The sequence below is a fragment of the Pseudophryne corroboree genome, chromosome 12 (assembly GCF_028390025.1).
Source record: "Pseudophryne corroboree isolate aPseCor3 chromosome 12, aPseCor3.hap2, whole genome shotgun sequence".
In the NCBI taxonomy this organism is placed as follows: Eukaryota; Metazoa; Chordata; class Amphibia; order Anura; family Myobatrachidae; genus Pseudophryne; species Pseudophryne corroboree.
In genome coordinates, this window is record NC_086455.1 from 64,731,288 (window position 1) to 64,746,147 (window position 14,860).

General features: G+C 51.2%; 1 protein-coding gene across 5 annotated transcripts in view; it reads right to left on the bottom strand.

Annotated features, from left to right (window-relative positions):
* ASB2 (ankyrin repeat and SOCS box containing 2) overlaps positions 1-14,860 on the bottom strand; it is a 206,270-nt gene that overhangs the window by 49,314 nt on the left and 142,096 nt on the right. For all 5 annotated transcript variants that reach the window (XR_010190455.1, XR_010190454.1, XM_063947582.1 and 2 more), the window contains exon 4: positions 3,394-3,560. Coding sequence is in view for 3 of the 5 variants with exons in the window: in XM_063947582.1 (XP_063803652.1) it covers positions 3,394-3,560 (167 nt within the window). In the remaining 2 variants the exon portion in view is untranslated. The remainder of the gene's footprint in view (positions 1-3,393; positions 3,561-14,860) is intronic.

Here is a 14,860-nt window from a genome sequence, read left to right on the forward strand (position 1 = left end):
TATCAATATTTTCAATCAGGGATTCTGACCAAACTACCCCCGCACTGCCCATCCAGGCAGTTGCTACAGCTGGTCGTAGTATAACACCTGCATGTGTGTATATACTTTTTTGGATATTTTCCATCCTCCTATCTGATGGATCTTTAAGTGCGGCCGTCTCAGGAGAGGGTAACGCCACTTGTTTAGATAAGCGTGTTAGCGCCTTGTCCACCCTAGGAGGTGTTTCCCAGCGCTCCCTAACCTCTGGCGGGAAAGGGTATAATGCCAATAATTTCTTTGAAATTATCAGCTTTTTATCAGGGGCAACCCACGCTTCATTACACACGTCATTTAGTTCTTCTGATTCAGGAAAAACTATAGGTAGTTTTTTCATACCCCACATAATACCCTGTTTAGTGGTACCTGTAGTATCAGCTAAATGTAACGCCTCCTTCATTGCCAAAATCATATAACGTGTGGCCCTACTGGAAAATACGGTTGATTCGTCACCGTCACCACTGGAGTCATCGCCTGTGTCTGGGTCTGTGTCGACCGACTGAGGCAAAGGGCGTTTCACAGCCCCTGACGGTGTTTGAGTCGCCTGGACAGGCACTAATTGATTGTCCGGCCGTCTCATGTCGTCAAACGACTGCTTTAGCGTGTTGACACTATCCCGTAGTTCCATAAATAAAGGCATCCATTCTGGTGTCGACCCCCTAGGAGGTGACATCCCCATATTTGGCAATTGCTCCGCCTCCACACCAATATCGTCCTCATACATGTCGACACACACGTACCGACACACAGCAGACACACAGGGAATGCTCCTAATGAAGACAGGACCCACTAGCCCTTTGGGGAGACAGAGGGAGAGTTTGCCAGCACACACCAAAAGCGCTATATATATATCAGGGATAGCCTTATAATAAGTGCTCCCCTATAGCTGCTTTGTTATATAAAAATATCGCCATAAATTTGCCCCCCCTCTCTGTTTTACCCTGTTTCTGTAGTGCAGTGCAGGGGAGAGACCTGGGAGCCGTCCTGACCAGCGGAGCTGTGAGAGGAAATGGCGCCGTGTGCTGAGGAGATAGGCCCCGCCCCTTTTCCGGCGGGCTCGTCTCCCGCTATTTTGAGAAATCAGGCAGGGGTTAAATATCTCCATATAGCCTCTAGGGCTATATGTGAGGTATTTTTAGCCTTTATAGGTACTCATTTTGCCTCCCAGGGCGCCCCCCTCCCAGCGCCCTGCACCCTCAGTGACTGCCGTGTGAAGTGTGCTGAGAGGAAAATGGCGCACAGCTGCAGTGCTGTGCGCTACCTTTAGAAGACTGCAGGAGTCTTCAGCCGCCGATTCTGGACCTCTTCTGTCTTCAGCATCTGCAAGGGGGCCGGCGGCGCGGCTCCGGTGACCATCCAGGCTGTACCTGTGATCGTCCCTCTGGAGCTTGATGTCCAGTAGCCAAGAAGCCAATCCATCCTGCACGCAGGTGAGTTGACTCCTTCTCCCCTCAGTCCCTCGCTGCAGTGATCCTGTTGCCAGCAGGAATCACTGTAACATAAAAAACCTAGCTAAACTTTCTCTAAGCAGCTCTTTAGGAGAGCCACCTAGATTGCACCCTTCTCGGCCGGGCACAAAAATCTAACTGGAGTCTGGAGGAGGGTCATAGGGGGAGGAGCCAGTGCACACCACCTGATCGGAAAAGCTTTACTTTTTGTGCCCTGTCTCCTGCGGAGCCGCTATTCCCCATGGTCCTTTCAGGAACCCCAGCATCCACTAGGACGATAGAGAAACCATACAACTAACAAACTGCCGTTCTTTTCCGCCGATAAATAGCCAACGAATAAAACCAGCCAAACAATTAGACGCCAATGCACTCCGTGTCAAAACACAACCTCTACCCATAGGGCGGGAGGGCAAATCACTATCAAAGAGACCCAAAATGGCCACTCCTGGCCTATATATATCCTAACCCTCCCCTTTTCCTAAGGGCTGTACTTCCTCACAGTTAGGTCCACCCCTCACAGGATGTTTAACTCATTCCTCTCCTATGTAGTCAATTCTCTCTCCTTCAGGACGACCCATCCGCTGCTAAAAGTGAACCAGGATCCTCTATCTTTCATGGTCCCGTAAGCTGCCATCTATCAGGATTCTCCTAATTGGAACACAGCGTGTTGGTCTTTTCAGTGTCATCTCCACAGACTGTGAACCAGAATCCATTCCTTAAAGACCATAATTCCGGATCTTTGCATTGGAACACAGGTTGGGCGAAATTAATACATCAGTCCTGTCGTTGGCCATAGACTTTATGTCCTAAACACTAAATGGATTCTATTGCTGCCTAAACAGTATATTTTATGTCCAATTGGTCTGTAATTGATTGAGTGAGATACTTACATCAATAATATTTTTTGTCTCAATTACTGCTCAGTGTTTTTCACACTTTTTAGTCATTAAATTTATTTTATTATAGCATCTTGTTTATAGCGCTGTATTTTTGCCATATTATCCATTTTTGTTTTTATTAAAGGGGACTGACCCTCTCCTTCTTACAGCAGCTGGAGATACCACTCACTTTCAGCGCCTGTTAATTATATACTTGTTATATAATATCCAATCGGTTTGATGGAGAATGTAGATGTTGCTATCACTGAGTATGGAAAGTGTGTAGTCGGCAGATCAGGCTCTTCATGGAAACAGAAAAAAAAATCTCCACGTAATAAGGAGAAACCACACAGCATTGCTAGAAGGAAGTGATAAACTAACGTGACAAACTATCTTCTTGTGACGTATTGTATTTACAAAGTTATTTATAAAGTTCTGTTCTGCTGTTTTCTGGCAGACAAGCCCCGATTTAGGTCCTTCTCCAGTAAACCTGGAGCAACATATCGTCCTCAATGTCAAGTAGATAGAGAGGGTCACACAGATTTGTCTAAAACTGTAGCAGATTTTAAATCTCCTAAGATTGCAAGCCCTTTGGTAAGGACCTCCACTTCCCTTGTTAAAAAAAAAAAAAAAAAATGTTCATTTTATTGGATCCTTCACCAAGACTGAACATCCCACCCTTCCACCACACATATTTTTTGGTGGCCCTGAAAGTTAGGCATGGATTTAAGATGGCAGCCATATTGTTGGCAGAGACAATATTCATAAAATATGCATGTCATTAATTCAGTTGGAACCAGTGACATCACTAGAGTATTCAGATGCTGACAGACTTAATTAAAATATTAGTTCATCCCGCAAAAGGGACTGCGGGGTTGGGTAGGCATGCACTTTAAGCTGCATTCTTCTGAATATTCGTTACACTCACAAAATGGCTGCCACGCCACCGCTGTGTTATGGCTGCAGAGGCACTTTTCTAGTTTATAAGTTATATGTTATTCAGGTGTATAAATGAAAGTGACACCACTAACCTTTAAGTAAAACCTTCAGACACCCCAGGGAGCCATAATAGGCCGCTTCGTGCAGGGGCAGCCACCCATCTTTGTTGGGCTCACAAAGACTCTTCCTGGATTTTATTAGATTATTCAGGGCCTCCTCTTCTTTGTTCTTGATCATCTCCTCAATAGGGTTTATTTCCCTGTTGTAAGGAAACATTAAAATCATGATAGCGGCATACATTAACACTTACATTTTTTATTGCGTGAATTATATGTATTTGGGGCCTTATTCAGCTTTGGCTGTTATCGCATGCTAGGGGCCGCACAGCACAGGGCAAGGCCGCCCAGCATGCAAGAACACGGCAGCTATGCGATCGCAATTTAATTGCAATCTCATCGTTGATTTGTGGAAGCTCCCCTGCCTCCGCAGCCAGGCTGCGAAGGCAGGAGCAGGGCGGGAAAATACCGGGTCACACACGGCCGCCCAGTACCTGCCCAAGTTTTCGTCACCACGCCCACCCAATGCCACATCTCCGCCCCCACAATGCTGAGTCGTCGCCCCACACCGCCCCGCGAACGCCTCTGTCTGTCAATCAGGCAGAGGTGTCCGCATAAGTGAGATGCGATCGCATCTCCCCGCCAGTGCACGCGCAGAGCGTGTCCTGTGTGTGTGCACTGGGGCAGCACACGGGGAGATGCAATCGCATGTCAATTCCGTTCCATGCTGAATACCCCCCTTGGTCTGTTATGGGTGTAGTATGGTTTGCCGGCGGTCGGGGTCCCAACGACCAGCATACTGGCGCCGGAATCCCGACCGCCAGCATACCGACAACTGGGCGAGCGCAAATGAGCCCCTTGCGGGCTGCTGCGCTCGCCACGCTGCGGGCACGGTGATTCTCCCCCCAAGAGGGAGAAAAGATGTCGGTATGCCGGCAGTCGGGATTCCGGCGCCGGTATGGTGGTCGCCGGGAGCCCGGCCGCCGGCAACCTGAAGACCACCCGTCTGTTATGACTACTAAAGGCCCATACACACTGGGCGATTTTGAGCTCAAAGTAGGTCACTTTTGGCATTTTGAGCTACTTTGAGCTCAAACTCGTCCAGTGTGTATGGGCTAGTGACGAGCGGTGAGCGCTGATGCGCGCTCCTGCATCATCGCTAGCTGCCGCCGCTTGTCGGGCTGTTTGTACAGCTGAGTGAAGAACTTTTCACAGTCTCCTACTGTGGAAAGTGCTCCACACCCCCTGTGAACATCGCAGGGCACAGGGAAACTAGCTCAGTGTGTATGCACAGAGACATTTTCCTGCCAGCGTTGTCCATGATCATTGCTGCGCATACACGCTGGGCAAAAACACCGCCCAGTGTGTATGCACCTTTAGGTGAAAGCACAAGACCACAACGGAGGTCTTATCCTTTAATATTGGAAACAATCAAATTGTGCAGCACTTTAGGTTGTACAGGGGCATGTTTATATAACTCAGCCGTGTGAAAAGTTCAAAACAATTTATTTTGAAACATAAAAAGCAAACAATATCAAATAGCTGCTAAGAGTGGAATAAAAAAATACTAGCACTGAGAAGATGTAAAATGATTAGGGCTGTGCATACAGAAACATGTTATACTGTCCCACCAGTGGTCCCTGGGGGTCTGGGACTGAGGGTCGACAGCACAAATGTCGACACACCTTAGGTCGACGCCAATTGGTCGACACACCTTAGGTCGACATGGACAAAAGGTCGACATGGACAAAAGGTCGACATGGAAAAAGGTCGACATGAGTTTTTATGTTTTTTTGGTGTCGTTTTCTTCGTAGAGTGACCGGGAACCCCAATTAGTGCACCGCGTCCCCTCGCATGGCTCGCTTCGCTCGCCATGCTTCGGGCATGGTGCCTTCGCTCCGCTACCGCTTCGCTCGGCACACTTTACCGTTCCAATCGTAGTCCACGTGGATCGTTAAGTATGAAAAGGTTCAAAAAAAGAAAAAAAATCGTGAAACTCATGTCGACCTTTTTCCATGTCGACCTTGTTCCTGTCGACCTTTTGTCCATATCGACATAAGGTGTGTCGACCAATTGGCGTCGACCTAAGGTGTGTCGACCTTTGTGCTGTCGACCTGGAGTCCGGATACCGGTCCCTGGCTGAAATATTGAAATAATAGTGTCCTGTTCCACAACAACAACCGACGCACCTGAAAGGGAGATAGGGGGTCATTCCGAGTTGATCGCTCGCTAGCTGTTTTTAGCAGCCGTGCAAATGGTATGCCGCCACCCTTTGGAGTGTATCTTAGCTTAGAAGAAGTGCGAACGAAAGGATCGCAGAGCGGCTACTAAAAAAAATTGTGCAGTTTCAGAGTAGCTCCAGACCCACTCAACGCTAGCGATCACATCAGAGTGTTCAGTTCCGGATTTGACGTCACAAACACGCCCTGCGTTCGGCCAGCCACGCCTGCGTTTTTCCTGGCACGCCTGCGTTTTTCCACACACTCCCTGAAAACGATCAGATAACACCCAGAAACGCCCACTTCCTGTCAATCACTCTGCGGCCAGCAGTGCGACAGAAAAGCTTCGCTAGACCTTGTGTAAAACTGCATCGGCCGTTGTGAAAGTACGTCGCACGTGCGCATTGCACCGCATACGCATGCGCAGAAGTGCCGTTTTTTTGCTTCATCGCTGCGCAGCGAACATCTTCTGCTAGCGATCATCTCGGAATGACCACCATGGTGTAGTTTGTAGCGTCTGTGCAAAAGACTAGGGGGTAAATTTACTAAGATGGGAGTTCTATTTAAGATGGGATGTTGCCCATAGCAACCAATCATTTCCAGGTATTATCTTCTAGATAGTGCTAGATAAATGAGAAGTAGAATCTGATTGGTTGCTATGGGAAAACATCCCATCTCAAACAGAACTCCCATCTTAGTAAATTTACCCCTAGGTGTATTAAGTGATCTCAACCCAGTACCTGCTTTATGCTGAATCGGTGAGTGTAAGGGTCTGGCTATAATCCCAGTTGTGAGTGCAAGCGTGTCCAACAACGCTGCGCACTCCCTAATTAGCCATTTTATCTTAGTTACAAATGACCCTGTGAATGTCATCTTATCCTATAAATAATAGATCACTATGGGGGTAATTCAGAGTTGATCGTAGATGTGCTAAATTTAGCACATCTATGATCATTTACTCTGACATGTGGGGGGACGCCCAGCACAGGGGTAGTCCGCCCCGTATGTCAGGCCCTACCCCCCCCCCCCCGCACAGGTACAAAAGCATCGCACGGCGGCGATGCTTTTGTACCTGCTGATTAGCTCGCTACATGCACAGCTCCTGCGCTCTGGCAGGGAGCTACCCGCCGTGTTCCGGGTCGCAGCGGCTGCGTGTAACGTCACGGAGCCACCGCTGCCCCCCCAACTGTCCGGACACGCCTCCATTGTCCAGACCGTGCCCCGCCAATGGCGTTCTAGCGCTGTTGGCACGCCCCCTCCCGCCCCGCGACCGCCTCTACCTGTCAATCAAGCTGAGGCGATCGCTGCCAGTAAGATGCTGATCGCATCTCACTGGGCTCCTGGGGTGCGCACGCGCAGTGCGGCTCCACAAAGTAATTCAGACTGCAATCGCTTCCGCTGCAGCGATCCAGTCTGAATTACCCACTATGTTTTCTGACTTTTATTGTACTTTATCCTAGAAGCTACAGTATATTGGGGGTAATTCCAAGTTGATCGCAGCAGGATTTTTTTTTAGCAGTTGGGCAAAACCATGTGCACTGCAGGAGAGGCAGATATAACATGTGCAGAGAGAGTTAGATTTGGGTGGGTTATTTTGTTTCTGTGCAGGGTAAATACTGGCTGCTTTATTTTTACACTGCAAATTAGATTGCAGATTGAACACACCCCACCCAAATCTAACTCTCTCTGCACATGTTACATCTGCCTCCCCTGCAGTGCACATGGTTTTGCCCAACTGCTAAAAAAAAATCCTGCTGCGATCAACTTGGAATTACCCCCAATGCCCCTGACTTGGACAATCCCATGCTAAACTACAGCCAGATTCCCCAGTGCCTTTGAGGAGATATGGGGTTATTCAGAGTTGTTAGCAAACCAAGAAAGTTAGCAATTGGGCAAAACCATGTTGCACTGCAAGTGTGGCAGATGTAACATGTACAGAACGAGTTAGAATTGGGTGGGTTATATTATTTCTGTGCAGGGTAAATACTGGATGCTTTATTTCTACACTGCAATTTAGATTTCAGTTTGAGCACACCCCACCCAAATCTAACTCTCTCTGCACATGTTACATCTGCCCCACCTGCAACTTTTTTGGTTTGCCACCAACTCTGAATAACCCCCATAGTCAGTACTGTCCCTTTCACTGCAACAGTACTTAATGTAGGGATGCCCATCGGTGGGTATCCATCGATGGTACCATTGATGGATAACCTCGATGGTGTAAAACCATCTGGAAGGAATCCATCAATGGTTTTCCTGGTAAGAAGCGGAGACGCACATACATCTCCTATATATTTGGCTACATCTGTGACTCTGTGCCTGGCCGTAACGCTGGGTGGAGTCACAGCGGTGGACGGAGTCAGCAAGTCTCTGCTCCTGCTGCCTGTCCATCTCTCTCTCCCCTCCCCCCACCCATCAGCAGCTCTGACTCCCCGGCCGCGGCGCCGGGCCAACAACAACAGCTGATGCCGCCCCCGGCATACACATTAGGAGGGACGGGTGGCGCAGGAGAAGGCTTTCATAGCCCTCCCTGCCCCGCGTACACAGACCCGCCGCCTCCTCCGCACACATCCAGCTGTCAGCTCTCCTGCTGTGACAGGAGGCGAGTGCTGCAGTGACGTCATCTCCTGCAGCACTCGCCTCCTGTCACAGAGAAGAGCCGGCACACACACTCCAGTCTCCGGGGGCTGCCAGCATCTACAGGCAAGCTGGAAACACCCCCGGAGCGATACCCGCGAGGCCACGCCCCTTTCACAGCAGGCCACGCCCCTTTTTCAGCCGCTGGGGGGGGGGGGGGGGGGGGGGAGAGATGTGTGTAACAGTAATACTGACCCGGTGACGCCTCTGGACACTACTGTTTAGCAGCCTGCAGCAGCTGCCCACAGCCTCAACGGTGAGTCCCTCCGGCCATCCTACCCACTGATTCTATGTGTGGGCGCCACTTTACAAATGTCTCCTCTTCTGGTGCCCTCCCCCTCCACTACTTTCCCCCCCCCCTCTTTTCATCAGCTTCCTCACTGGGGACCCTCCCTGCCGACCCGCGTCTTTCTATCCCCTCCCTACCGCCCCGCGTCTCTCTATCCCCTCCCTACCGCCCCGCGTCTCTATATCCCCTCCCTACTGCCCCGCGTCTCTCTATCCCCTCCCAGCCGCCCCGCCTCTCTCTATCCCCTCCCTACCGCCCCGCGTCTCTCTATCCCCTCCCTACCGCCCCGCGTCTCTCTATCCCCTCCCTACCGCCCCGCGTCTTTCTATCCCCTCCCTACCGCCCCACGTCTCTATATCCCCTCCCTACTGCCCCGCCTCTCTGTATCCCCTCCCTACCGCCCGCGTCTTTCTATCCCCTCCCTACCGCCCCGCGTCTTTCTATCCCCTCCCTACCGCCCCGCGTCTTTCTATCCCCTCCCTACCGCCCCGCGTCTTTCTATCCCCTCCCTACCGCCCCGCGTCTCTATATCCCCTCCCTACCGCCCCGCGTCTCTATATCCCCTTCCTACCGCCCCGCGTCTCTCTATCCCCTCCCAGCCGCCCCGCCTCTCTGTATCCCCTCCCTACCGCCCCGCGTCTCTCTATCCCCGGCCAGCCGCCCCGCCTCTCTGTATCCCCTCCCTACCGCCCCGCGTCTCTCTATCCCCTCCCAGCCGCCCCGCCTCTCTGTATCTACCTGCTGCCCCGCGTCTCTGTATCCCCTCCCTAACACCCTGCATCTCTGTATCCCCTCCCTACCGCCCCACGTCTCTCTATCCCCTCCCTACCGCCCACGTCTCTCTATCCCCTCCCTGCCACCCTGCGTCTCTCTATCCCCTCCCTACCGCCCTGCGTCTCTCTATCCCCTCCCTACCGCCCCGCCTCTCTGTATCCTCTACCTGCTGCCCCGCGTCTCTGTATCCCCTCCCCAACACCCTGCATCTCTGTATCCCCTCCCTACCGCCCACGTCTCTCTATCCCCTCCCTGCCACCCTGCGTCTCTCTATCCCCTCCCTACCGTCCCACGTCTCTGTATCCCCTCCTCCCTACGCCTCTGTATCCCCACCCTACCACCCCGCTTCTCTCTATCCCCTCCCTACCGCCCTGCGTCTCTCTATCCCCTCCCTACCGCCCTGCGTCTCTCTATCCCCTCCCTGCCGCCCTGCGTCTCTCTATCCCCTCCCTGCCGCCCTGCGTCTCTCTATCCCCTCCCTACCGCCCCGCGTCTCTCTATCCCCTCCCCACCGCCCCGCGTCTCTCTATCCCCTCCCTGCCACCCTGCGTCTGTGTGCCCTCCCTACCGCCCTGCGTCTCTGTATCCCCTCCCTACCGCTCTGCGTCTCTGTATCCCCTCCCTACCGCCCTGTGTCTCTGTATCCCCTCCCTACCGCTCTGCGTCTCTGTATCCCCTCCCTACCGCTCTGCGTCTCTGTATCCCCTCCCTACCGCTCTGCGTCTCTGTATCCCCTCCCTACCGCTCTACGTCTCTGTATCACCTCCCTACCGCTCTGCGTTTCTGTATCCCCTCCCTACGGCCCTGCGTTTCTGTATTCCCTCCCTACCGCCCCGCGTCTCTGTATCCCCTCCCTACCGCCCTGTATCCCATACACGGTCCATACCACCGGCTCCTTGATACCTCCCTGACAAACCCTCACCAGGAGTACAGGAGCCATAACCCCCTGCGGTGCCCCCCATAGTTACCGGTATATCGGTGACTCTCCGCTCTGCCGCCTCCTCCCTATCCCTCACACAGCAAGCGCAGGGCGCAAGCCCAGCACCGAGCACATGACCGCGCTGTCCATGCCCATTGGCCCTGGTACCAGCTCCAGCCATCGCCCCCTCCTCCTACTGCACCTGAGGGGGGCGCGTACATAGCGCATGCAGAGGGGACTGGTGCACCTGCGGCCGCGTGGAGACCTTGCGTGCGCAACATGTCCGTGTTGCTACACCTGAAGGATGGTACGGTGTAGAGAGAGGACACAGCTGCCCCTGCTCCGCATTGTACCAGCACTCCCCTCTGTGTCTAATGACACCATATACCTCTTCATGCGGGTATGTCTATATCACATACATCCTTATCCGTGTCCTATATATTGTTACATATAAAATGACATAGGTATAGGTCCCGTACCCCCTCCCCCCACACCTGCATCCACCTCCCCATCCACTCGCAGCATCTACATACTCCCTGCCTCATCCGCGGTCCCCCCCGCACCCGCTACATTCGTGCTCTGCAGGCACTGTTCACGCTGTAGCAAGGGGCTACGCCCCCTTCACCATTGGAAGCACTTTCGTCGTGCAATATTTAACCACGAACAAACCTAGGAATGCAGGTAATACTCATACAAATATTGAACCGCAGCAAGGCGTGCAGGGGTTAAGGGGGCGTAGCCCCTTTCGACGGTGTGAAGAGCGCCCGTAGGGTGCGATGAAGCACCTAGTTAATGATAATTTCCCAGGTGACACTGGAGCAAATTGCTCTGATCCTCAGAAATTAAAATCTGTTGTTTCGTGATTATGTTAAAATCTCTGTCAAAACACTGAGTTGCTGCTGCTGCGGCTGGTGGATGTAAGTCTTGTGGTTTCCTGATGAGCTAACAGGCAGCAATTAAGGCAGCTCAGTCATGTATGCTGAGAACAAGTATATAACATAAATAGACATCTTGGAGGGGAAATTATTTTATTTCGATGGTTAATTACCTCTCCGTGTTGTGGAGTTCCATAGAGGCGTTCTATTGCCAAGACAAACAGGAACATTAAATCAATACAGATGCTAAAATCACAGTTTCTCATCATTGGCTGAGCCTATAATAGCCCGTGTCAGCCTGCTATGTTCCTGTACTGTACGTGAATAACATCAGACTACTCTGTAGCTTGTTAGAGTTTATGAAGCCGATGATTCACGCCGATCTCAGTCGCATTCTCCGCTTACAGCTGGTAAATGTCAACATGGAGAAAATGTCAACATTAGCATTAGGGTTAGCACTGGGGATACCTTAGAAACGGATTGTCAACCTATAGGTGTCAGTGGTGTGTGATGGAGGTCATAACTTAACCAAGACAGGTTTATTACCCGGTAGAGCACATGATGCAGGCTGACACTTCGTTACTGCATTAGGTACACAATGAAGGAATACAGGTGCCACAAGTCCAGCCAGCAACGTGTGGGGTTAATACAGGTGGTATGCAGTATAGTAAAACACACACCTGTACATATACACAGTTACCCTGCCTGGGCTTCTTGAAATCCCCCCGCCCCACTCCCTCTTACCTATCACTGGCAGCAGCCTCTTCCCCCACCTCAGCACACGCTGCTGTGTGCTGGGCTGCAGTAGTTGCAGGGAGGCTGCTTCCGCTGCAGAGCGCAGCAATCTCCTCTGCCTGCAGTGGGGGAAGCGATCGCACTGATTGCGCCCTCTCCCTGGATCTGACTGTGGTTGGGGGGCACATGGAGCGGGGGATGGGGGATCCTGTGCAGTTCACAGAGCATAAAAAGTCATTTCTATACTTATTTATTTTAAAGAGGGCATGGACACACCTCCGTGAATAGGCCACACCCCCTTCATTACAGGGGACCGGGAAAGCTCTCCATGGCCCTGGTTTTGTAGGGGGATGCCTTCTTACCTAACCCTTTGTAAGAGCAAAACCAGGGCGTAGCTACCATAGGTTAATGTGTTAAAACAGGATTTTAATACCTACCGGTAAATCCTTTTCTCCTAGTCCGTAGAGGATGCTGGGGTCCACTTCAGTACCAAGGGGGTATAGACGGTTCCGCAGGAGCCATGGGCACTCTAAGACTTTTCAAAGGGTGTGAACTGGCTCTTCCCTCTATGCCCCTCCTCCAGACCTCAGTATAGGAACTGTGCCCAGGGAGACGGACATTTCGAGGAAAGGATTTACTTTAATACTAATGGTGAGATTCATACCAGCTCACACCTTAACCATGCCGCACAACATGGCATTCAACATTACACACGCCAGCAGGCATGAACCATTTGTAGCAACATGCTGAAAACAAATGTAATACAACTTGTGTAACTATAATGAACAAACTGCAGGTAAAGTACGCACTGGGTCGGGCGCCCAGCATCCTCTACGGACTAGGAGAAAAGGATTTACCGGTAGGTATTAAAATCCTGTTTTCTCATACGTCCTAGAGGATGCTAGGGTCCACTTTAGTACCATGGGGTTATACCAAAACTCCAGTACGGGCGGGAGAGTGCGGATGACCCTGCAGCACCGATTGACCAAACTTGAGGTCCTCATCGGCCAAAGTGTCAAACTTATAAAATTTAGGAAATGTGTTTGACCCTGACCAAGTAGCTGCTCGGCAAAGTTGTAAAGCCGAGACGCCCTGGGCAGCTGCCCAGGATGAGCCCACTTTCCTAGTAGAATGGACCTTTCACCAACTTCGGTACCGACAAGCCTGCCATAGAATGAGCATGCTGAATTGTCCCTCTGATCCAGCGCGCAATAGTCTGCTTAGAAGCAGGACACCCAATCTTGCTGGGAGCATACAGGACAAACAGAGCCTCTGTTTTCCATAACCGAGCTGTTCTTGCGACATAAATCTTCAAAGCTCTAACCCCATCTAGAGACTTTGACTCAGTAAAAGTGTCAGAAGCTACTGGCACCACAATAGGTTGGTTTATGTGAAAGGACGAAACCACCTTTGGAAGAAATTGTTGACGAGTTCTTAACTCTGCCCTATCTTCATGGAAGATCAGGTAAGGGCTCTTGTGAGACAAGGCCCCCAACTCAGACACACGCCTAGCGGATGCCAAGGCCAAAAGCATCACCACTTTCCAAACTTCAATTCTATCTCCTGCAGAGGTTCAAACCAATCTGATTGAAGGAACTGCAACACCACATTAAGGTCCCATGGTGCCACTGGAGGCACAAATGGAGGCTGGATGTGCAGAACCCCTTTCACGAACGTCTGAACTTCTGGAAAGGAGGCCAATTGTTTTTGAAAGAAAACTGATAAGGCCGAATTCTGGACCTTGATTGACCCCAATCTAAGGCCCGCATCCACACCAGCCTGCAGAAAATGGAGAAAACGTCCCAACTCAAACTCTTCCGTAGGAGCCTTCTTGGATTCACACCAAGACACATATTTTCTCCAAGTACGGTGGTAATGTTTAGACGTTACTCCTTTCCTGGCCTGAGTAAGAGTGGGGATGACTTCCTTGGGAATACCCTTTCGGGCTAGGATCCGGCGCTCAACAGCCATGCCGTCAAACGTAGCCGTGGTAAGTCTTGATACACACATGGCCCCTGCTGTAGTAGGTCCTCCCGAGGAGGAAGAGGCCGAGGATCTTCTATGAGCAACTCCTGAAGATCTGGATACCAAGCCCTCCTTGGCCAGTCTGGGGCAATGAAGATTGCTCGAACTCTTGTTCTTCTTATTATTTTGAGAACTTTTGGAATCAGTGGAAGTGGAGGGAAAACATATACCGACCGAAACACCCACTGGGTCACCAGTGCATCCACTGCTATTGCTTGGGGGTCTCCCGACCTGGAACAATATCTCTGAAGCTTCTTGTTTAGACGAGATGCCATCATGTCTACTTGAGGAACTCCCCAAAGACTTGTCACCTCTGCGAAGTCTTCTTGTTGGAGGCCCCACTCTCCTGGATGGAGATAGTGTCTGCTGAGGAAGTCTGCTTCCCAGTTATCCACTCCCAGAATGAAAATTGCTGACAGAGCTCTTACATGTCTTTCTGCCCAGAGGAGAATCCTTGTCACCTCTGCCATTGCCTCTCTGCTTTTCGTTCTGCCTTGCCTGTTTATGTACGCAACTGCTGTTACATTGTCCGACTGGATCTGCACGGGATGATCTTGAAGATGTACGGCTCTCAATTCCAGCACGTTTATGTAAAGGCAGGCTTCCTGACTTGACCATTTTCCTTGGAAGCTTTCCGCCTGTGTGACAGCTCCCCAGTCTCGGAGACTTGCATCCGTGGTTATTAGGACCCAGTCGTGAATCCCAAACCTGCGTCCCTCTAGTAGGTGAGAACTGTGTAGCCACCACAGGAGTGAAATCCTGGCTTTGGGGGACAGGATTATTTTCCGGTGCATGTGTAGGTGGGATCCGGACCACTTGTCCAACAGGTCCCACTGGAATACTCTGGCATGAAATCGGCCAAACTGTATGGCCTCGTAGACCGCTACCATTTTCCCCAACAACCGAATGCATTGATGGATCGACACGCTTGTTGGTTTCAATATTTGTTTGACCATTTTCTGGATTTCCAGAGCCTTTTCCACTGGAAGAAATACTCTCCGTACTTCTGTGTCCAGAATCATCCCTAAAA